We start from the raw sequence: 24,201 nt of genomic DNA on the forward strand, positions 1-24,201 counted from the left end.
GACAGGTGGTGCTTGCCTTAAGAAAGCTTTTTGCTGCTCTTCTGCATTCGCTGTAATATTGTGTATAGGTTAGTGTTTCCCACTTAGATTTCAGCTTGGAACCTAAAGCAACATTGTTACCATAATGTTCCAATGTCGTCTGGAACATTTGGCCAACTGTTAGGGGTGATGCCGCACCACAACCGGATTCCTCAATTCGGAGCCTAACTGCACCACCCTTCACTGTGGTCCACAAGTCGGTTGCAGGAGCCAATTTAATTGGATATGACGTCTTACCTGAAGTAAACAAACAAGGACACATAAACAATAGTCTCTTCTGAAGATGCAATGTTTCAATTTATGGGATTAAGCAGCCCATCTTTTCCAGACAACAAACACTAATTACATAAGGGATTATTAATTTCTTGTACACCTTTTACATTATCCATAGAAGTGTTCCATTACTTAATGCATAAGCATAACTGGATAACAAGCTAAACGTAAGCAAAACACAAAAAGGAAAGTTTAATCACATGCAGCCCCAGTATATTTAGATTTGGAACGGGACACATTATACTGCAGGGTGGATCACAAAAAATAGCTGCTAATGAAAATAAGGAAGAGAAAGTTGACTGTTGAGCCACACCACATCAAATTACTGCATCAGCAAGGGAGAGAACTAACTGAATGTGAGAAGGCTATTACAGAAAAAAGTTACTCCTCATCCTCTATGTCCCATTTTTCTGTATCCTCGCCCCTATACTCAAAGAATCATGCAACATAGATGGAGGTTGTTTGACCACCATGGCTGTGGGGGCTCTCCGAAAGAGTTACTAGTTAATCCAACTCCCTTTGCTCATTACCCCCAATTTATTCTCTTTACGTATTTATCAAAATTCCCTTAAAAAAGTTTTTAAATCTCCTTCTACCACTCTTTCAGGCAATGCATTTCAAATCACAACTGGCTGAATAAAACAAAATTTTCTCATCTGCCTCTGGTTTTTTAGTCAACTATCTTAAAGCCAAGTCCTCTGGTTATTGATCTTCTTGCCAGTGAAACAGTTGCTCCCTATCCATTTTATTAAAACTGCTTATAATTTTCAATGCCACTATTAAACCCGCCCAACTTTCCTACACTCTCCACATAATTGAATTTCCTCATCCCTGGTATCATTTTGGAGAATCTTCTCTCCACCTCCTCAAAGACTTTGACATTCTTTCTAAAGTGCAGTGTCAGAGTTAGACATAATGCTCTAGCTAATGTCTAACCAGTGATTTATAAAGGTTTACCATGGCTTCCTTGCTTTTGTACTCTTATAGGCAGAATCCACTGCACTTAGTCCTTGCTGGAATAATGACACATTTGCAGGACAGGAATCCGATTCACTAATTGTCAGGCTTTGCTGAGGCGCTTTCCAAGAGCCAGAGCATTAACACCCCTCCTCCAGGTTCCTCAGTCAGTCAGTTAGGGGGTGCAGGTGGGATGACACACTCCTCCAGGTTCCTCAGTCAGTTAGGGGGTGCAGGTGGGATGACACAACTGAACTGTCAAAGGAAAGATTTCTAATTAAAGGGACTACGACATGGATCGCAAGAGCTCACCTAGACATGTATTTCTGAGCTGCAACAACCACAGGAGTGGAGAGGAGACCTGGGGAAGCTGCTCCCCAATCTCTCATTCTTACCTGGAGGTCCTGCTGCAGGATCTGAGCCTGACCAAGGAGGAAGAGGACGATCTCTACCAAGCAGGTGTGGATGGAAGTAACCGAGGAACTTAGTAGCGGATCTGTTCTCCCTCTAGCCTGTAGTCAGCGCACCAAATGGATCCATGTTCTCAGTGAGCAGCACAACACTTTCAAGTTTCAAGTCCCACATTCTGACTCTCTCAGCATTCTCTTGCACAGCACTGCTCAGGGCAACACACTCCGCAGCTTCTCTCATTCTTCTCTCCACAACACCTCACACTCCCTTATGAGCAGCCAATACCACATTATTGCCTAGTCACCCTCACCACAAGCCATTACAAGCACTCACACCGCTCTGCTTTCTCTCCTTGCAGGAGAAGAGCGTACACAACTTGGTGAGAGGCAGAGGCCCGGGGATAGCTGGGGATGGCCCTCCAGTAACAGGTGCTTTAATCAGACACTGGCAATACATTCTCACCCACTCCACTGGGAAGGAGATCTTTTTTCAGGAAGCTGCAGATGTCAGCAGTGACCTGTTGTGAGAGCCTGAGCCTCCTGGGGTACTGGTGCTCAGAAACGTGACGAAAGCTGATCCTCTGCCTGCAGACCTTGTGTAGTAGGTCTCACCATGGAAGGACATATAGCGGAGGTGGGGGAGCTGGTGCTGTTGACGGTGGTGTGGTCTCTACTTTTGCCCTTCATCAGCTGTGAAAGGTAGAGCCATATAAGCGGCTCCCATGCTGTGGATGAAGGCTGGCAGCAGGAAAGATGCAGCTGAAGGTAAAGAAGTGCTCAACAGGTGAAGTGCCTTCCAAGAAGTTGCCAATCACCTGCCAAGCAATGATAGCACTCTCTCAGAACAACAGCCTCTAACTCAGCCATTCCTAGAGTCTTCAGTTTTACGGAACAAAACCAACCCAGCTTGACAGTTTCACTGACAAAGCTGTTCCCACTGTGCACTCACCCCAGTGACCCTGGTGAGCTGCTCAGAGGTCAGGAAACAGTTGTCCCAGCAGAAATCCGGAAGAAGGCAGGATGATGTTGGGATCCCAACCTGACATCAATTTAAGTGATTTAACTCCTGCATCAACACAAATCCATGTCCCCTTACATGGAAAAATTAACCCTCCCCCACCCCAATGCCTCCATTTACAAAGTCATAGATCCCATAAGCCTTTTTAAGCAGCTTTATCAACTTGTCCTGCCACCTTTAAAAAATTTGTGTATGTGAACCCTAGACCTGTGTTACTCGATCCACCTTAACATACTGCCATTTAGTTTATACTGCCTTTCCTCATTTCTCTTTTCAAAATGCATCACTTCACACTTCCCTGCATTAAACATCATAAACCATGTGTCTGCCCATTCTACCAGTCTATGACCTCCTGAAATCTGCCAGCATCATGCTATCTGAATGTTTTATTTCCAAGTTTTGTGATGCTCTCATACCTGGTCATTAGTATATATCAAGAGCAATAGAAGTATTACCATTCCCGAGGGACACCACTGTATACATCCTTCTAGTCCAAAAGCAACCATTCACTCTGCTTTTTGGCTTTCGGCCAATTTGATATCCACCCTACCACCAAATAATTTCATGAAAAATATGATTTGCCACAAGGGTAGTGTGCAGTAATATTTTAAGACAGCCAATTAGAACAAAGCTCCTAAATCAGTATGCTCCCAGTCCAATGAGAAAAGAGGCATTGCTGGCCCTGGTTCTTGGGAATGAGGTGGGCCAAGTGATTCAAGTGGCAGTAGGGGAACATATATAGGACAGTGATTATTGTATCAAAAGGTTTAAGTTGGCTATGGAAAAGGACATGGAGCAATCCAGGGTAAGAATAGTTAATTGAGGAAAGAATAGATCAGGCCCAGGTAAATTGGAATCAAAAATTGGCAGGCAAAACTGTAACTCAACAATGGGCTTCTGTTCAAGAGGAGATAATTTGGATGTAGTCTAGGTACATTCCCATGAGGGGGGCAAATGTCGGGCAAGCAAATCCAAAGAGAGATAGAGAATAAGATGAAAAGGGTGCTTTTGACAGATGTCAGGTGGATAATACAAGTGAGAATCAGACTCAGTTAGAATGTTTAAAAGGGAGTTGATAAAACAAATAAGCAAAGAGAGTGGCAGCTAATATAAAGGGAATCTAATAGTCTCCGATAGGTATTTAAATAGTAAAAGGGTGGTAACGGACGAGTGGGACCAATTAGAGACCCAAAACAGGAATTTATGCATGGAGACAGGGGCGGGGGGAATGACAGATACTAAATAATTACTTTGCATCTGCCCTTACGAGGGAAGATTGCCCAAATCATGGTGAAAAAGGAAGTAATTGAGACACTTGCTGGGTTAAAAATTCATAAACTGAGGTATTTAACTATTTGCACTTAAAGTTGATAAGCCATGAAGACTGGATGAGAAGGAATAGGGAGTATAAATTTAAAAGTGCGCCAGAAGATAAAGCCAGAATTTGCAAAAATAGTAAAAAGACAGAACTAAAGGCTCTGTATCTGATTGTGTACAGCATTTGTAACAAAACAGATAAATTGGGCAGAATTGTCTGCCTCCGTTGGTGGCGGTCATCATGGCAGGCATGAGCAGACAACATGGCAAGAAGGCCGAACATCAGTTTCAAGCCATCATGAAACCAGTTTGCGATTGTCCACTCCACCTGTCAATGGCAGGGCACATTTCCTGCCTCTGCGTGTCGTGAACCTAATTTCAAAGCTTTAGCATCACATTATGAGCCCTGCTCACCGGAATCACCCCCCACACCGGTGTGACTTCAGAACAGCATGCTTCGTGACTGCCTTTAAAAGGCGTGCACCTTACAGAAACATAGCAGCAGTAGGCCATTCGGCCCATCGAGTCTGCTCCACCATTCAGTGGGATCATGGCTGATCTGATGATCCTCAATTCCACTTTCCTGCCCTTCCCTCATAACCCTTGGGGCTGAATCTTACCTATGTCAGGTGGGCTGGGCAGGAGCGGGCACGGAGCCAATCACCACCCACGATTGGCTGTGCACCGCTATTTTACGTGGGCAGGTCAATTAAGGCCTGCCCAGCGTATTACGCGGCCGGTTTTTAGCAAGGCATTTGACAAGGTCCTACATGGCAGATTGGTCAGGAAAGTAAAAGCCCATGGGATTCAGGGTAATGTGGCAAACTTGATAACAGATTGGCTTTGTAACAGGAAACAAAGGGTAATGGTCGATGGATGCCCTTGCGAATGGAAAGTTGTTTCAAGTGGTGTTCCACAGGGCTCGGTGTTGGGACCCTTGCTATATGTGTTATATATTAACGATTTGGACCTGAACTTGGGGGGCACAATTGGGAAATTTGCAGATGACACAAAGATTGGCCGAGTAGTAGATAGTGTAGAGGATAGCCATAATCTCCAAAACGATATAGATGGGTTGGTGGAGTGGGCGGTAAATTGGCAGATGGATTTTAACAAAGAGAAGTGTGAGGTCATACATTTAGGAAGGTCGAACAGTTAAAGGGATTACAAAATAAATGGGAATATAATAAAAGGGGTAGATGAAGTGAAAGATCTTGGCGTACAAGTACACAGGTCCCTGAAGGCAGCAGTTCAAGTAGACAAGGTTGTAAAGAAGGCATATGGAATGCTCTCCCTCACTGGCAGAGGTATAGAATATAAAAGTAAGGATATAATGTTGGAATTATATAAAACACTGGGTGAGGCCACAACTGGAGTATTGTGTGCCGTTCTGGTTACCACATTACAGGAAGGACGTAATAGCTCTGGAGAGAGTGCAGAGGAGGTTTACAAGAATGTTGCCAGGGTTAGAAAAGTGTAGCTACGATGAGAGATTGGATAGGTTGGGGTTATTTTCCTTAGAACAAAGAAGGCTGGGAGGTGACTTGATTGAGGTGTACAAAATTATGAGGGGAATAGATAGAGTGGACAGAATAAAATTGTTTCCCTTGGTGGAGAATTCTAGAACCAGGGGACATAGATTCAAGATAAGTGGCAGAAGGTGTAGGGGGGACATGAGGAAGAACTTTTTTACGCAGAGGGTAGTAGGTGTCTGGAATTCGCTGCCCAAGTTGGTGGTAGAGGAAGAAACTTTAAACTCTTTTAAAAAGTACCTGGATCTGCACCTAAAGTGCTGTAAACTGCAGGGCTATGGGCCGGGTGCAGGAAGGTGGGATTAGAAAGGGCACCTGGGTGTCCTCGGGCTGGCATGGACAAGATGGGCCGAATGGCCTCCTTCTACGCTGTAACTTTTCTTTGGTTCTAGCGCTACCTGTGCGGGGGGGGGGGGGTGGGGGGGGTGTGGAAGGGAGAGTCAGGGCCTGCACTCTTTCCTGTAAGCGCACGAAAGAGCACAGCAATCGCCCTCAGGCATGGAGCTGCCTCAGGGAGATTCAGTTGATAATGAAAATTTTCAATAAATGATCTAAAACATTATTTAAGCGTCTCCCCTCATGTGACATGAGGTGGGACATGTTTGTGTATTTTGCAAAATTTATTTAATTATTTTATTAAACCTTCAGGAAACCTCATCCTGCCTGTGGATGACGTGCCCTAAAAATGCAAAGGCCGCTTGGGCTCTTCGCCTGCCAGCTAACCTTAAGGTTGGACGGGCAGCACTATTAACAACACTTTTTTAATGGCCTAATAAGCCTTTGACAGTTCGGCGGGTGCGCAGCCACCTGCGCTGCGCGCCCACCAAACACAATATCGAAATGACGCACAATTATGTCGGGACACACGCCTGACGTCATCATGCGTCATTTTACGCATCGGCTTTTTGGGCCCACCCCTGCAGACCGACAGCAATATTCTGCCCTTGATTGCCTTGCTGATAAAAATTCTCTCTCAACCCTGAATATGAACTTCGTGGGGAACTAAGAGGTGAGTGCACATAACCTTGTGCAGCGCACACAAGTATTGCCCATAGGACAGCAGACCCAGGAGGTGGGCACAGAGGCATGTCGCTTTTTCCCAGCTGGCTTTCAGTGTGGTGCTAGGGCTCCAGTACGGGTGAGGCTGGGGATGGGGTGTGATTTCAGGGGCAAGGCAGTACAGACTGAAGGAAGTACACAAACACATGCCAGGCTGGGGGTGAGTCGGGGGGAGCGGGGGATAGGGAAGCAGCCATGCACTTGGAAAAGCTTGTCAAAAATGAGCATTCCTCCACATCCGATACTGAAAGTGCCACCAAGTGCTCCGGAGCTTTTCACCTTGGGCACAGCCTGCAAACTAATGAGCGTTTAAGTGGATTCAGAACAGTTGGACGACTGGGCACATTGTACAATCTCCTTGCTAAAGCTGGCCATGGAGCAGCCACTGGTGGAGGTGCTCACAGCCCCTTGTAATGTCATCATCCCGGTTTGGACCAGTCTCCCCCATGGGTCAAGCTAACAGTGCAGCCTTGCAGTGCGGGTTAGGAGAATGCCTGCACCTGAGTTGAGAGCACAGCATACAGCCCAATGGGCAAAGCTGCCACCAACCGGCCAGTGGAGTGGGATGGAGGTGAATTGGGTTTTGGACAGCCATAAAAGCGCACTACACACTGGCCATCCAAGTGGTGGCCATCACTCTACTGCATGCGTGAAGGCGCCTTTAGACTTAACCAAGTGAGCTCTTAGGAGACATATGCTAACCCACATGTCTCTCTCTTTGATCCTGCAGGAGGAGAACATCAGGATCATGGAGCCTGGTGATTTAATAGCATGCCTCATGGCTTACAGGGAGCAAAGAACAGTGCAGCAGAGGTGCTTGGCTTGGCAGAGGGAGGAGCACCTCCTTCAAGAAGGAGGAGCAGCAGGGCCTGCTGCACATGCAGGTGAAGATCCACAGAGAGCCATCGCTCGTAGGCGCTTCACTAGACCCACAGTCTATAGACGGCATTTGTCATTCTGCCGATGACTGAGAGCTAGTGTTGCCAAAGACTGCCCACATCTAGGGAACTGGTCGGTCACATATGTCACCTGCTGCTGGATTTGGCGCCATGGGGATATGGTGGGCATCCAATGCCAGTGGCTGTGAAAATGACTGGAGCACTCAATTTTCATGCCAGTGACTCCTTCCAGGGCTCCACTGGTGATCTGCGTGGGATCGCGCAAGCTTCCACGCACAAGTACATCTAGGAGGTATGGACACCATCTTTGCAAAGGCACAGAACTTTGTGCATTTCTCCCGGGATCAAGAAAGTTGGGAAACAAGAGCGCTGGGATTTGCGCAGATCACTGGTTTTCCACAGGTGCAGGGTGCCATCGACTATAATCACATGGCACTTAGATCTCCGTGGCACCAAGCAGTCAACAATGTCAACCACAAGGGCATCCATTCACTGAATGTTCAGCTGGTGTGCGACCACCACAAACATGTCCTGCAGGTCTGCGCACAATTCCCAGGGCGTGTCCATGACTCCTACATCCTTAGCAGGTCTCAGATCCCTGACATTTCCCAGGGTCCACAGAGGCTGCAGGGTTGGTTCCTCAGGGACAAGGGCTCGGCACAGAGGATGTGGCTGATGACACCGCGCGGTGGCCTCAGGCTACAGTAGAACGATGGTGTAACGAGGCTCATGCCGCATCCGGCCTTTGGTGGAGCAAACAATAGGCATAATAAAATTGAAGTTCTGGTACCTTGACAGGTCCGGTGGAGCACTGCAATACAGTCCCTCGAGGGTGTCGTGCATCATCGCAGTTTGCTGCAGGCTACATAACCTGGGCACTGCAACAGGGGGGGGGGGGGGGGGGGAAGAACTTTTTTTTTTATTAATTAATGGGATGTGGGCTTCACTGGCTAGGCCAGCATTTATTTCCCATCCTTAATTGCCCTTGAGAAGGTGGTGGTGAGCTGCCTTCTTGAACCGCTGCAGTCCATGTGATGTAGGTACACCCACAGTGCTGTTGGGAAGGGAGTTGCAGGGTTTTAACCGAGCAACAGTGAAGGAACGGCAATATATTTCCAAGTCAGGATGATGAGTGACTTGGAGTGGAACTTCCAGGTGGTGGTGTTTCCATCTATCTGCTGCCCTTGTCCTTCTAGATGGTAGTGATCGTGGATTTGGAAGGTGCTGTCAAAGGAGCCTTGGTGAATTCCTGCAGTATATCTTGCAGGTGGTACACTTTGCTGTTAATGTGCGTCGGCGGTGGTTGGAGTGATTGTTTCTGGATGTGGTGTCAATCAAGCGGGCTGCTTTGTCCTTGATGGTGTCAAGCTTCTTGAGTGTTGTTGTTGTGGGAGCTGCATTCATCCAGGCAAGTGGGGAGTATTCCATCACACTCCTGACTTGTGCCTTGCAGATGGTGGACAGGCTTTGGGGAGTCATGAGGTGGGTGACTCATTGCAGGATTCCTAGCCCCTGACCTGCTCTTGTAGCCACAATATTTATATGGCTAGTCAAGTTCAGTTTCTGGTCAATGATAACCCCCAGGATGTTGATAGTGGGGGATTTAGTGATGGCAATGCCATTGTACATCAAGGGATGATGGTTGGATTCTTGTTGAAGATGGTAATTGCCTGACACTTGTGTGGCGTGAATGTTACATGCCACTTGTCAGCCTAAGCCTGGATATTGTCCAGGTCTTGCTGCATTTGGACATGGACTGTTTCAGTATCTGAGGAGTGGCAAATGCTGAACATTGTGCAATCATCAGCGAACATCCCCACTTCAAACTTCATGATGGAAGGATGGTCATTTATGAAGCAGCTGAAGATGGTTGGGCTGAGGACACTACCCTGAGGAACTCCTGTGGGTGATTCCCTGGAGCTGAGTGATTGACCTCCAACAAGCACAACCATCTTCCTTTGTGTTAGGTATGACCCCAACAGCGGAGAGTTTTCCCTGATTCCCACTGATTCCAGTTTTGCTAGGGATCCTTGATGCCACACTCAGTCAAATGCTGCCTTGCTGTCAAGGGCAGTCACTCTCGCCTCACCTCAGGAGTTCAGCTCTTCTGTCCATGTTTGAACCAAGGCTGTAATAAGGTCAGGAGCTGACTGGCCCTGGCGGACCCCAAACTGGGCATCCATGAGCAGGTTACTGCTAAGCAAGTGTCGCTTAATAGCACTGTTGATGACCCTTTCCATTACTTTACTGATGGTGGAGAGTAGACTGATGGGTCGGTAATTGGCCGGGCTGGATTTGTCCTGCTTTGTGTGTATAGGACATACCTGGGCAATTTTCCACATTGCTGGATAGATGCCAGTGTTGTAGCTGTATTGGAACAGCTTGGCTAGGGGAGTGGCAAATTCTGGAGCACAAGTCTTCAATAATATTGCTGGAATATTGTCAGGGCCCATAGCCTTTGCAGTATCCAGTGCCTTCAGCTGTTTATTGATATCACGTGAAGTGAATCGAGTTGGCTGAAGACTGGCATCTGGGATGCTGGGGACCTCTGGAGGAGGCCAAGATGGATCACCAACTCGGTACTTCTGGCTGAAGATTATAGCAAATCTTTCTTCCATCTCTTCCTCAGCCTTATCTGGCTGAGGAAGAGATGGAAGAGCTGCACATCTCCCCTGATGAGAAGGACATTGAAGAGGATGCTGGCGATGAGGCCATCACACTGGCCAAAGGAGGCAGGCGTGCTCAGGAGGCCTTCACAGCTGCAAGATTCGTGGAAGATGATGATGAGATACAGTGAGGACAGCCCTGACATCCTCACATTGACTCCTGTGTGGCTGATGGCAGCGCACATACCCTCATTGCTCAGATTCATGTCATGAAGACGCAGCAGAGGCCCTAATAGTCGCTAGGAGGATGATCATGACATGCAGTGAGGACACGCCATAGATCTTCACATTACCTCTGTGAATGTCTGGCGCCTGTCTGACTGAGGGCAGCTCACTTGCGCCCTGTGATCAGGGTCATATCATGGAGACGCAGCCATGAAACTTTAAATGCACCTGATCCTTTGTCTGCCTTCAGCACCTGACCCCTTCAAGAGCACAGCATCACTGGTCATAGATGAAGAGATGGGAGGTCAGCCCTACCTTAAAGGTGTTGAGAGCACACAGAGAATGACGGAACTCTGTGACGCCTGCCCATGGCAGCAATGACAAGCACGGTCAAGGTACAGGCATCAGGAATGAGTCCAGGGAGTGTGAAGCTGGACCATCACTTTGGTCTGAAAGTTACACACTGCATAGGGACTGAGACACCTGCCTTTATCTTGTGCAGGAACCAAGGTTTCACATCTGAGTCACACGAACACAGCTTATCCTAACGAGGAGCCATTGGCAGGGAGACATTCTTGGGAGTTTATTTACAATAGTGAACATTATGTACAAGTGATTAACACCCATGCCCAGGCTGTACAAGTCTCTCTGGTCCGGGTAGTAATCCATCTATACCCAGAGGATTGGTCTGTCAAGTGCCTTCCTGTCCCTCAACCAGGAGAAGGCATTCGACAGGGTGGATCATGAATATTTATTCGGGACTCTGCAAGCATTCGGGTTTGGGACGCATTTCGTCACCCAGATCCAACTTCTGTACGCTGCTGCAGAGTGTCTAGCTAAGGTTAACGGGTCCCTGATGGAGCCCCTTCGCTTTAGGGGAGGAGTGCGTCAGGGCTGCCCCCTATCTGGCCAGTTGTATTCTATCTGCCTGGAGCCTTTCCTGTGCCTCTTGCAGAGGAGGTTGTCGGGATTGGTTCCACACGGGCCGGGTATCGGGGTGGTCCTCTCAGCTTACGCCGATGACGGGCTCCTCATGTCCACCGACCCAGCTGACCTGCGAAGGATGCGCAAGTGCCAGGAGGTCTACTCTGCCGCATCAACTGGGGCAAGTGTTCTGAGTTCCTGGTCGGTCAGTGGCAGATGGATCCCCTACCCGAGGAGCTCAGGCCTTTCACCTGGAGCAGGACCAGCCTCCTCTACCTGGGGGTCCATCTGTGCCCCGCTGAGGAATCCTGGCTGGCGAACTGGCAGGAACTGGAGGCCAAAGTCACCACTTACCTGCAGCGCTGGACAGGACTGCTCCGAGTGCTGTCTTACTGGGGTCGTGTTCTGGTCATAAACCAGTTGATTGCCGCCTTGTTGTGGTACCGGCTGGCCACTTTGACCCCTCCACGGAGTTTATCACAAAAATCCAGAGAATGCTAATTGATCTCTTCTGGGAGAAAAGATTGCACTGGGACGCTGCGGAGGTTCTGAGTCTCCGTTTAGGGAGGGCGGTTAGGCATTGGTGTGCCTACGCACCCAGGTGGTGACCTTCTGCCTTCAGGTCCTGCAGTGATACCTTGATGTCGAGCCCCCTCCGAGATGGTGTGCCCTGGTGACGTATTTCTTTCCGCCAGGGGCACGGCTTGAATTATGACATGCAGCTCCTGTTTGTAAACCTGAGGGGCCTCTTGCAAGCATTGCCCGTCTTATACCAGGACCTGATCAAAGTCTGGAACATGGTCGCCTCGCCCTCTTCCATGACTACGTTTGCAGCCAGGTGTCCCTGGAGAGGGAGTACGCAAGTGTCCACTGGCACCATCAAGGCCTTCCGTGCTCAGTGGGCACCACAGGGAATGGGGTGCTTTATTGACCACTCTAATCACATTTTGATTTAATGTTGTAAGTTTCCTTTCTGATTTGTTTTTCTTTTGCAGTAACCCTTTAAGGGGCTGCCTTTTTACTTTGTCCCTGATTTTGTTAATTTAATTTATATGGTTTGTAATAAAAGAGTTACATCTCCTTAACCTTCCTAACCCTGCTGCTACATCTTGGTGCTCCCTCGACATCCGCAGTTGAGGTGGAGGCAGCCTGCTGACTGCTACGCCCTGTCTGTGATGACCTTGGCGGGTGTCTTCTGGAGGGCCGAGACCTGGAGGGCCCTGGCCTGCTGTGGGCCAGCTGCTCCCTTCTCGGCCTGCGGAACTGGAGCTACGGGTGTCACAGGAAATGGGGATTTGGATCAGCTGGATATTCCTGGAGTCACCTGGATGGATGGCCCTGGTTTGCAGCTCACTAAGAGAAATTAGCCAAAACAAATGACAGTTAGATAGACCTAGACTGTAAGTGGAGTAAAACACTAACTTCATCGTTGATCATATGTAACATGGGCGAGGTTTAATCTCAATTTGAATCTTGTGAGGAACAGAAGCTCAAAGATTGCCTAGTTTGAAGCTATTGGGAGAATCTACATAGGCCTCGCAGTGTCTTACTGCAAAAGAAAGCATCTGGCAGAGTAGCTTAGACATATTGGAAAAGTAACCAGACCAAGGGACTAAGGCCTCCACAGTCAAGAGAGGGTAAATGAAAGTTTTACATCTGAGAATAGCTGGAGCTGAGCAAATTCTCAGAGGACCTTGGCATACTTATGGGTGGTCCCTACAGGAACACATAACAAAACACAAGTTTTTTATTTACAATGTAGTTTGTTTTGTTAAAAAAAGTGAAAACTTGTGGCGTAGTTCTATTGGTTAAAACAAGGTATTTGGATTTCTTTTTAAATGTTAACAATCTCTAACCAGATCGCAGCCCAAATAGAAATAATTACGTGTGATCTGATTGCCATTAGAGAGATGTGGCCACAAGGTGACCAAGGCTAGGACCTAAGTATTCAAGGGTACTTGACAGGAAGCTAGGAAAAGCTGGTGGGTATATTTATAATTAAGGATGGCATTAGTACAACAGTGAGAGATGACCTTAGTTCTAAACATCAAATGTAGAATCAGTTTGGGTAGATATAAGAAATAGCGAAGGTAAGAAGTCACTTGTGGGAGTAATTTATAGGCCCTCTAACAGTAACGGCATGTAGGACAGGGTATACAGGAAAGAATAATGGAGGCTCGTAAGAAAGGTATGGTGATAATTATGGTGATTTTCACTGTAGAAGACACAAATAACATCACAGAAATGCTTGTAAAACAAGAGGTAAAGGGAGAGAGGAACTTAAAACAATTACAATCGCCAGGGAAAGAGGAATGAGAAAACTATTGGAACTAAAGGCTGGCAAATCCCCAGGACCTGATGGACTTCAACCTGTGATCTTAAAATAAATGGCTGCAGAGATAGTAGATGCATTAGTTATAATTTTCCAAAATTCTCTAGATTCTGAAAGGGTCCCATCATATTGGAAAATAGCAAATATAACTCCTCTATTCAAGAAAGGGGGGAGACTGAAAGGAGGAAACACAGGGCAGTTAGCCTAATATCTGTACAGGGAAAATGCTAGAAACTTTTATTGAGGAGGTTATAGCAGGGGACTTAGAAAACCATAATGCAATCAGGTTGTGTCTGTAGTTAGGAAGGCAAATGCAATGTTGGTATTTATTTCGAGAGGTCTAGAATATAAAAGCAGGGATGTGCTGCTGAGGCTTTACAAGGCTCTGGTCAGACCACATTTAGAATATTATGAGCAATTTTGGGCCCCGTATCTCAGGAAGGATGTGCTGGCCCTCGAGAGGGTCCAGAGGAAGTTCATGAGAACGATCCCAGGAATGAAAGGCTTAACATATGAGGAATGTTTGAGGACTCTGGGTCTATACTCGATGGAGCTTAGAAGGATGAGGGGGGATCTGATTGAAACTTACAGAATACTGAAAGGCCTGGATAGAGTGGACGTGGAAAAGATGTTTCCATTAGTAGGAGAGACTAGGACCCGAGGGCACAGCCTCAGAGTAAAGGGAAGACCCGTTTAGAACAGAGATAAGGAGAAACTTCTTTAGCCAGAGAGTGGTGAATCTATGGAATTCATTGCCACAGAAGGCTGTGCAGGCCAGGTCATTGAGTGTATTTAAGTCCGAGATAGATAGGTTCTTGATTGGTAAGGGGATCAAAGATTATGGGGAGAAGGCAGGAGAATGGGGTTGAGAAACTTATCAGCCATGATTGAATGGCGCAGCAGACTCGATGGGCTGAATGGCCTAATTACTGCTCCTATGTCTTATGGTCTTATAGGAGGAGTCAACATGGTTCTGTGAAAGGGAAATCATGATTGACTAATTTATTAGAGCTCTTGAGGAAAGAGAAAACTTGTAGATGTGATATATTTGGATTTCCAAAAGGCATTCCAAAAAGCAACTCACCAAGGTTCCTTTGACAGTAGCTTCCAAACCTGCGACCTATACCACCTCAGAGGACTAGGGTAGCAAGTGCATGGGAACACCACCATCTGCAAGTTCTCCTCCAATCCACACACAATCCTGACTTGGAATGATATCTTTGTTCCTTCACTGTTACAGGGCCCAAATCCTGGAACTCCCTCCCTAACAGCACAGTGGGTGTACCTACACCACATTGACTGCAGCAGTTCAAGGCAGCAGCTCATCACAACCTTCTCAAGGGCAATGCCCACATCCTGTACAAATAAATTCTCAAATAATTGATAAGGTGCAACATCAAAGTCTACCACACAAAATTAACAGCTCATGGTGTAGGGTATTAACATAGATAGAGGATTGGCTAGCTAATAGCAATCAGAGAGTAGGGGTAAATGGGTCATTTTCAGGTTGCTAAACTGTAACTAGTGGTGGCCTCAACTATTTACAACCTGTATCAATGACTTGGATGAAGGGACGGAATAAATAGTTGCTAAATTTGCTGATGACACAAAGGTAGGTGGGAGTCAAGAGGAAGCAACAAGTCTGCAAAGGAATAGAGATAGGTTAAGTGAGCGGGGATAAAGTTGGCAGATGGAGTATAATGTGGGAAAATGTGAACTTATCCACTTTGTCAAGCGGAATAGAAAGGCAGAGTATTATTTAAATGGAGAGAGGTTGTCAAACTCTGAGCGACAGAGGGATCTGGGTGTCCTGGTACATGAATCACAAAAAGTATGCAGGTCTAGCAAGTGATTAGGAAGGCAAATGGAATGTTGTCATTTATTACAAGGGGAATGGAATATAAAGCATGTAAGTTTTGCTACAATTGCACAGGGATTGGTGAAACCACATCTGGATTACTCTGCACAGTTTTGGTCTCCTTAGTTATGAAAAGATATAATTGCATTGAAGCAGTGCAGAAAAGATACACTCGACTGATTCCTTGGATGAAGGGGTTATCTTATCAGGAAAGGCTGGGCCTATACCAATTAGAATTTAAAAGAATGAGAGGTAGTCTTGTTTACTCATATAAGATACAGAGGGGACTTGACAGAGTGGAGGTTAAAGTATTCTTTTCCCTTGTGGGACAGACTAGAGTTAGGTTAAAAATAAAGGGTCTCCTATTTAAGACAGAGATGAAGAGAATTTTTTTCTCTCTTGGGGTCATTCTCTTGTCCAGAGAGCAGTGGAGTCAGGGTCACTGAATATTTTTAAGGCTGAGTTAGATAGAAATTTGGTTGACAAGGGAGTCAAGGGATATAGGGGGTAGACAGCAAAGTAGAGTTGAGGCCACAGTCAGATCAGCCATGATCTTATCAAATGATGAAGCAGGCTCAAAGGGCCAAATGGCCTATTCCTGCTCCTAATTCGTATACTCATATGTTCATAGGTAGATGCAACCAAGGATATTGAGGGAAGGGTGGAAATTACAGAGGAACTTTCCATATCTTTTCAATCCTCCTTAGGTACAGGATGGTGCCTGAGGACTGGAGAATTTCAAATTATACACCTTTGTTCAAAAAAAAAAGGACATAAGGATAAGCCCACTAAGTACAGGCCAGTCAGTTTAACCTCGATGGTGGGGAAACAATAATTTGGGACAAAATTAATATCGACTTGCACAAATGCGGCTTAATTAAGAAAATCCCAGCACAGGTTTGTTGAGGGTAAAGCAAGTTCAATTAGCTTGCTTGAGTTTTTTGATGAGCTAACAGAGAGTAGATGAGGGTAAACTGTTGATGTGGTGTTCATGAACTTCCAAAAGGCATTTGATAAAGGGCCTCACAACAGACTTCTGAGCAAATTTGGAGCCCATGGAATAAAAGGGATTGTAGCAACGTGGATATGAAATTGGCTTGAGGGACAGGTAACAGTGAGTAGCGGTGAATGATTGTTTTTTTAGACGGTAGATAAGGGTTATTGCAAACGGTAGGCAGGGAAGTGGAATTAAATCCACAATTGGATCAGCCATGATTTTTTCTCACAATCTTTCCACTGAGCCATCTGGGTACACACCATGATCAGAAAGCAATGTTCAATAGACACATTACCTAAATCTCACAGCTTGTGTTCTGTAAACAAGCTGACCAAATGCAGACCGCTTTACAGAACACCACTCAGTCTTCAAGCATGACCCTGACCTTCCGGTTGCTTGCCATTTTAATTCATCATCTTGCTCTCACATTTTGTCCTCAGCCTGCTGAAAATGTTTAAGTGAAGTTCAGTGCAAGCTTGAGGAACAGCACCTCATCTTTCAATTAGACACTTTACAGCCTTCTGGACTCAACATTGACTTCAACAACCTCAGGTCATGAACTCTGTCCCATATTTGATTTGTTATTTTTGCCAAGTGCCAGTCTATTCTTCATGTTTTTACTTTTAGACAGAGCTGTTCATTATTCCGCCATTAACATTCATTCTGGTCCAATGCTTTGTTTCTTTACTATAACCATTACCACTCCTTTTGTTCCATGATATTTTTATTGTTTAATCTTTCCTGCCTTCCTCTACCCTATCCCAGACCTTCCATTTTGTTCTCCCTCCTCCTCCCCTTTTTAAACAGCATAAAACCAATCACATTTTTATCTCCCTTCAGCTCTGAAGAAGAGTCACATTCGACTCGAAACATTGGCCGGGATTTTCCAGGCATCATCATGGATGGGACGGGAAAATTTGGAGAGTGGCCAAAAGCCAAAAGACTGGAAAACTCCACCTGTTAACTCTGTTTCTCTCCACAGATGTAGCCAGGCCTGCTGAATATTTCGAGCACTTTCTATTTTTGTTTCACATTGGAAAATAGCTTGGGAAGCACTTGTCTAATGGCTGCCAATAATGATTGTTAACAATAATAATAATGGCTGTGCCTGTGGTACTGGACCACAGCAACATTCAGTGGCTTCAGGATGGATGAGAATGAAGAAATCTGGAAAATAAAATTAATGCAGCTCCCACCACTTTGGAGAGCCTGCAATTGCAAACTACATTCCATTTTGTTGATTCCTCCACACGAGTGTCACTATGTCACTACGTGGAAATAAATGTTTGGTGGAATCCTTTCACATCTAAACAGCTCAGTGAATGGTGAGTAGAAAACAATAACTTCAATATAACAGGGCTGAGTTGTGTTTAGATTCTACTTTGTTTGCATGTCTACTCAGTGTTATTTGCTCTTCCCTTCGACGATTGCTGATAAAATCTCGGGAGCAGGCCCTTATATTGATGTCACAGGAAAAGAATGCAGAATAGCCAAGAGCTCCATTGGCAGAAATGCACAGCTAAAACAAATCAATAAGGTCATGGGTTCTGCTTTGGGCGAACTACAAATAAGGACATCCATTTGGACATCAGCAAGAACCACAGAATGATAAAGTACAAAATGGGCCAAGCCTGTGCCAGTTCTTTGAAAGAACTAACAATTAGAAAAACAATTGGTCCCACACCCTTGCCCTTTCACCATAGCCCTGCAAATTTTTCCCTTCAAGTATTTATCCAATTCCCTTTTGAAAGTTATCAAATCTGCTTCCATAACCTTTCAGGCTATGCATTCCCAATCATCATAAAAACTCACAGCACAGAAAAAATTTTCATGTTACCTCTGGTTCTTTTGCCAATTACTTTAAATCTGTGTCCTCTGATTACTAATCCTTCTTCCACTGAAACTGTTTCCCCTTATTAACTCTTATTGAAATCATTCATGATTTTGAACATATCTCCCCTTAGTGCACAGCCTTCTCTGCTCGGAGACGAACAACCCCACCTCTGTAGTCTGTCCACATGACTGAAATCTATAACTGTATCCATTCCTCCCAGAGTAGAGAATGTTGTGGGCAAAGGGAAGGAAAATGAGGAGAGAAAAAAAAATCATCCTGGATTCCACTCCTAAATTCTATTCTCCTTGTGAAAATAATGTAGAGTGTACCAGTTTAAAACAGCATAAGGATAAGTAATATTGACCTCCCTTCCCCTACGTCATTAAGACCATTGACATTCACTAGCCAGGCTGAAATATAAAATGCTATTACCTTGTAAATTTTAAAGGTGGCCATAAATAGGAATTGCTAGCTTTCATACTACAGTAAAGTATAGTGCAGCCATTGGGGAATGGGATGCTCTCATTGTTCTTTATAACAAACAAAAATGTATATATTCAACTTCCAGATAAGCAATTATTGGGTACATTTTATGAAGAAATATATTTGCAAATACAGATTAGGGGATTTCCCCAAAGTTCTCATAACTAGTGTCCTATTTTTAAAAAAAAGTCATAACATAGTTACATATTTGTAAATAGATGCTCTAAAAAGGGAAGGATTATCAGAATGTTGTGCCAGTTGGAAAGCATTCAGAACAAAGCTACCTTCAGCTGAGGATGTTCCAGCTTGACCTCCTTTATCAGATGATCCTGCTCTTTTCTCCTTGTTAGCCTTGGCTGAGTTTGAGTTGTTGAGATCTACAGATCTGGCCACATCTGCAGGACTCCCTTCTTTCTGAGTTGAAGTCACTTGCTCGGGGTTTACAGGAGAGTCGTTCTTTGTTTCCATTCCTAATGGTATTTCCACTTGATCTTGAAATCCCTGTCGTTGTTCATTTATACTCTGCTGTAGCTGTTCCTCACTTTTACCGTCACATAAAAGGGATGCCGTTGTCTCCTCTCCTACATCATTCAGCCAAGGATTGCCATCAAAGATTTCCCCCATCAACAAATCGGAAGGATTTTGTTCAGAACCACTTATTAAAGGTAAAAATCTGCAGAACAGAAACATGCATGAATTACCTTGGGAGAAGTAGTGCAATTGAAATTCATACACCACTGCTAACTAAACAACCACAGTAAGAATTTTTAAGTTATAATTACTTACAACACAATTACTACAAATCATACTGAGTTTAAAAAAAAAGTTCACTAATGTTCAAACAAGTCATTCTCAAGAACTTAGAAACCATCCTAAGAAAAGCATCCCCTATCAAGTGCTATTTTCCTGATATTTAATGCTGCGCTGCTGGCTAATTGAGCTGGCCCTTATAAAAGGATAGAAAAGTAGTCCTCTCATAACTTTCTCCACCCTTTGGTTCTGCACAATTTCTAACTTATACCACCTTTAAAAGATGTATTTTTAAAATACGCACATACTCCTTCTGGGCAAGGGCATAAAGTGCCACAAGTAGACCAATACAGCTCCTATTACACTAACAATTAACAGCGCTTACTCGTTACTTGCTCCGTACCCTTGTCAAAATAAGTCCAGGCTTATAAAGTGTTTCTCTTGTATATCATAACTTAAAAACATTTCCAAAAATGGCTCACTGTCCGAAAACCTATTGATGGTCACGGCAGCTCTTTAAATCATCACTTTCAGACACCTTAACAACGTACTCCACTTTCAACAAAAACAAGGTGAGCAAAATTATGAAGCTGGAAAACTTAATTTTTACATTTGTATGGTACTTTCAAAAGCATAAGTTACTACAGTTAACATGACCATTTTATATTTACTTCACAGAAGGGGGAGTACTGTTACTTACCATAGTGTAAGTATTAAGACAATAGTAATAGAAACAGGAAGTAGATTGGATTGCCATAGCTGAATTTATATGCTGTAGCACAACCCTTAAAAATGTTAGGTTAGATAAAACTTCTGGGAGAGAATTTTCCCCATGTCGGGCGGGACGTGCGGGAGTGGGCGCAGGCGGTCGTGGACCCAATCGCTGCCGGTGATCAGGACTGTGCCGCCATTTTACGCGGGTGGGCCAATTAAGGCCCGCCCAGCGTGTTTGGTGACTCCTGAGGATGGTGGGAGTGGGCAGGTGGCGGCAGTTCAGCAATCGCCGCCAGGTCAAATAGCGACCCAGCGGCCTGTTTCAAGGCCAAGCTGCAGCCGCTCCAAGGCTGCTGTGCATGGCCAGAGGTCGGGGCCAAGGCACATCGAGGCTGGCCATGCAGGAGGGTAGGGCGGGCAGTCACTGTGCACCCAGGTTTTCGGACGAATACCTTGCTGCCCTCCTTGAGGTGGTGTCAGTGGATGTGCTTGTCCCTGAGGACAGGAGGAGGCCACCCCACTTGACCAAGCGTGCATGAGGGGGTAGCGGAAATCGTGAACTCCCGCAACATGGTGCAGCGCTCATGGACCCAGGGCCGCAAGCGCTTCAACGACCTGCTGCACGCGGGAAGGGTGAGTTGCATGTTGGCATCGTTCACTTCACCCATCATGTAAGCTTCTCCCCCGCTGGCGCCCCACCCATGTCTGAGTGGCCTGAATGCAATGAGTCATTGATGGCATGTGCCCTTAGCTGGGCGGCCCAGCAGATATTCCCTATGGGTTGGTCAGCCTGAGAGGGCAGTGATGAGATGGGTTCTGCACCCGCAGCATGTGGTGGACTGACACCCACATGACTGTGGTGGGGGAAACCTGGAGGATCAGCACCCAGGCGCACTGCTCGAACTCCAGGACACGTCGAAGCCAGGGTGATGACATGGTGGGAGGGGGTCTTCAAGGTGGCATGGCACAGATGGATCCGCTGCCGTCTGCGCTCCATGTTATTGTGCCTCCTTGCAACGGCAGGTACAACTGTGTGCTCCCAACTGTGATGAAGGCAGCATGTGACCAAGGCGGGGGGAGAATGACACACCTGGCAGATTTGAGAGAGTGCTGGCCAGCAGCGGGGGAAGGATGCACTGCACCCATGCAATGGGCAACTGGGCTTGGGGTGGGCGGGCCGTGAGGAGATTGACGGCACAAGTATCACTTATCGATGCTATTCTTTCATATCCAGGAGAAGAATTCTCATAACACCGAGCGGCTGAGGACTGGCAGTGGGCCAGGCCAGATTTTGCTGCTTAGCCATTTTGAGCAGGAGGCACTCGACCTGGAGAGGCACCACGCGCCCAGGTCCACTGGAGCCGGAGAGGCTGGGGTTCCACTGGCAGGTATGTGTGGCCAGCACTCACGTCACCAGTAGTCTCCCAACATCCATGGCAGTGCTTGATTGATTGCATGATGATCTGGAGGACAGGCATGTACATTGACATTGCCCGCAGGCTGACTGATCAAATTTCCTTACTCTTCCTTTCAACATCAGCGGCGCAGGGCCGGGACCCGGAGCAGCAGGGCCCCCTCTTACACCTGAGGGGCATGAAGTTGCACCATCATAAACATAGAAAATAGGAGCAGGAGTAGGCCATTCGGCCCTTCAAGCCTGCTCCACCATTCATTATGATCATGGCTGATCATCCAAGTCAATAGCCTGCTCCTGCTTTCTTCACATATCCTTTGATCCCTTTCGCCCCAGGTGCTATATCTAACTCTTTCTTGAAAACATACAATGTTTTGGCCACAACTGCTTTCTGTGGTAGCGAATACCACCGAGTCTACTCTTGATCATCAGTAGAACGATGGAAGGGGTCATCAGCAGCATGATCAAGCTGCATTTACTCAGCAATCACCTGCTCACTGACGCTCAGTTTGGGTTCCGCCAGGGCCACTCAGCTCCTGACCTCATTACAGCCTTGGTTCAAATATGGACAAATGAACCCCCAAGGTGAGGTGATAGTGACTACCCTTGACATCAAGGCAACATTTGACCGAGTATGACATCAAGGAGCCCGAGCAAAACTGGCGTCAGTTGGGAATCAGGGAGAAAACTCTCCATCGTTCAGCTTCCCCTGAAATGCATCTATATTATTCACTTCAACCATTCCCTGTGGTAACGAGTTCCATATTCTCTCTACCCTTTGGCAAAGAAGTTTCTTCTGAATTTCCTATTGGTTTTCTTGGTGACTGTCTTGTATTGATGGCCTCTTGTTATGGTCTCCTCCAGAAGAGGAAATATTCTCTCTGTATCCACTCAATCAAATCCTTTCATAATTTTAAAAGACCTCTTATTATTTTACTATGCACAGTCAAGCTAATCAACAGAATTACTGCTTGCTCAAAGGTGCTGTACAATAGTTCATCTGGACATTAATACCAGAAGCAATAAATAAGCAACAGGTCCGACTTCCCTACATGAGAACAACAGGACCACAAAAGTTTATTATATGAAGGTACAGAATGGGGATCAGAACAGTCAAATTGAACAAGCTCCACAACTTGCCAGAAATTATTTTAACAACTTTAATCTATATAAAAAGCAAGCATGCCAAGGGAGTTCATAGAGAAGAAACAAATGGCAAACAATAGCAGAAACAACATGGGAAATTATGATCAAAGAAGTATAACCCAAGTATGATCCAACAAGAGGGAACCTAATCATGACCCTCGATGTTCAACAGCATTACCATCGCAGAATCTCCCACTTTCAATATCCTGGAGGCTTACCATTGACCAGAATGGACCAGCCATATAAATACTATGGCTGCAAGGGCAGGTCCGAGGCTGGGAATTCTGCGGCGAGTAACTCATGTCCCGACTCCCCAAAGCCTGTCTGCCATCTACATGGCACAAGTCAACGTTGTGATGGTGGACAGGCTTTGGACATGTTCCACTTGCCTGGAAAAATGCAGCTCCAACAACACTCAAGAAGCTCGACACCATCCAGGACAAAACAGCCTACTTGATTGGCATCTCATTCACCAACTTATAACATTCACTCCCTCCACCATTGTCATGTACCAGCAGCAGTGTGTACCATCTACAAGATGTACTGCAGCAACTTAAGTTCCTTCAAAACCCCTCAAAGGACAAGGGCAGAAAATGCACAAGAACACCACCACCTACGAGTTTTCCTCCAAGCCACTCACCATCCTGACTTGGGAATATATCGCCATTCCTTCACTGTCACTGGGCCAAAATTCTGGAACTCTCTCCTAAACAGCACTGTAGGTATATCTACACCACCTGGACTGCAGTGGTTCATTAACGCAGCTCATCGCTACCTTCTCAAGGGCAATTAGGAATGGGCAACAAGTCCAAATGGAATAGATTAAAATTTTAAGGTTTGGCTGTACTCAAATGTTGTGCTGGGTAGTCTGCTACATTTACCAGCAGATTGAATATCAATACAGTATTACCAATTAAAAATCAAAAAGCAGAAAAAGCTGAAAACACTCACAGTTAACTTTTCACATATATTAAGTTCCATCAGAATGGGAAGATGTTAGAAATGTATAACTTTTAAACAAGTACAGGCTTTATTACCAATTGCCCAGTCACACAGTACAATATAAAGACATTATTCCATCACAGAAGGAGGTAATTTGTCACCATCAGATTCCAACCCCATTAAGTTGGGGAGTGAGCAGTGAGAGTTTTGTTACTGTTTCCACACAGATCTTGCACTAAAAAGAGAAAACACTGCAGACAAGACATTGAATCTGAGGGGACTTCAATGTTGGTCATAGCCTCTATGTTACCCAGATCTTTTACATAAGTGTGCCACTCTTGTAATTAAAAAATAATCTAAACAAAGTTAAAAACAGAAGCATGTTAGCTTTTATCTCCAGGAGACTGGAATATAAAAGGATGGAGTAACTTGGAATGTTAGAACATTCATGGATAATCTTGAGTGACTGTCC

The 24,201-nt window shown here is 45.7% G+C and overlaps 1 protein-coding gene across 1 annotated transcript in view; it reads right to left on the reverse strand.

Annotated features, from left to right (window-relative positions):
• Positions 1-24,201, reverse strand: part of LOC144685893 (long-chain-fatty-acid--CoA ligase ACSBG2-like) — a 137,938-nt gene that overhangs the window by 81,299 nt on the left and 32,438 nt on the right. Inside the window, exons 2-3 of the mRNA XM_078550901.1 lie at positions 19,048-19,436; positions 17-276 (exon numbers count right to left, since the gene is read on the reverse strand). Coding sequence (XP_078407027.1) covers positions 17-276; positions 19,048-19,387 — 600 coding nt within the window. The 5' untranslated portion in view covers positions 19,388-19,436. The remainder of the gene's footprint in view (positions 1-16; positions 277-19,047; positions 19,437-24,201) is intronic.

This window comes from Cetorhinus maximus, chromosome 1, assembly GCF_964194155.1.
Source record: "Cetorhinus maximus chromosome 1, sCetMax3.hap1.1, whole genome shotgun sequence".
In the NCBI taxonomy this organism is placed as follows: Eukaryota; Metazoa; Chordata; class Chondrichthyes; order Lamniformes; family Cetorhinidae; genus Cetorhinus; species Cetorhinus maximus.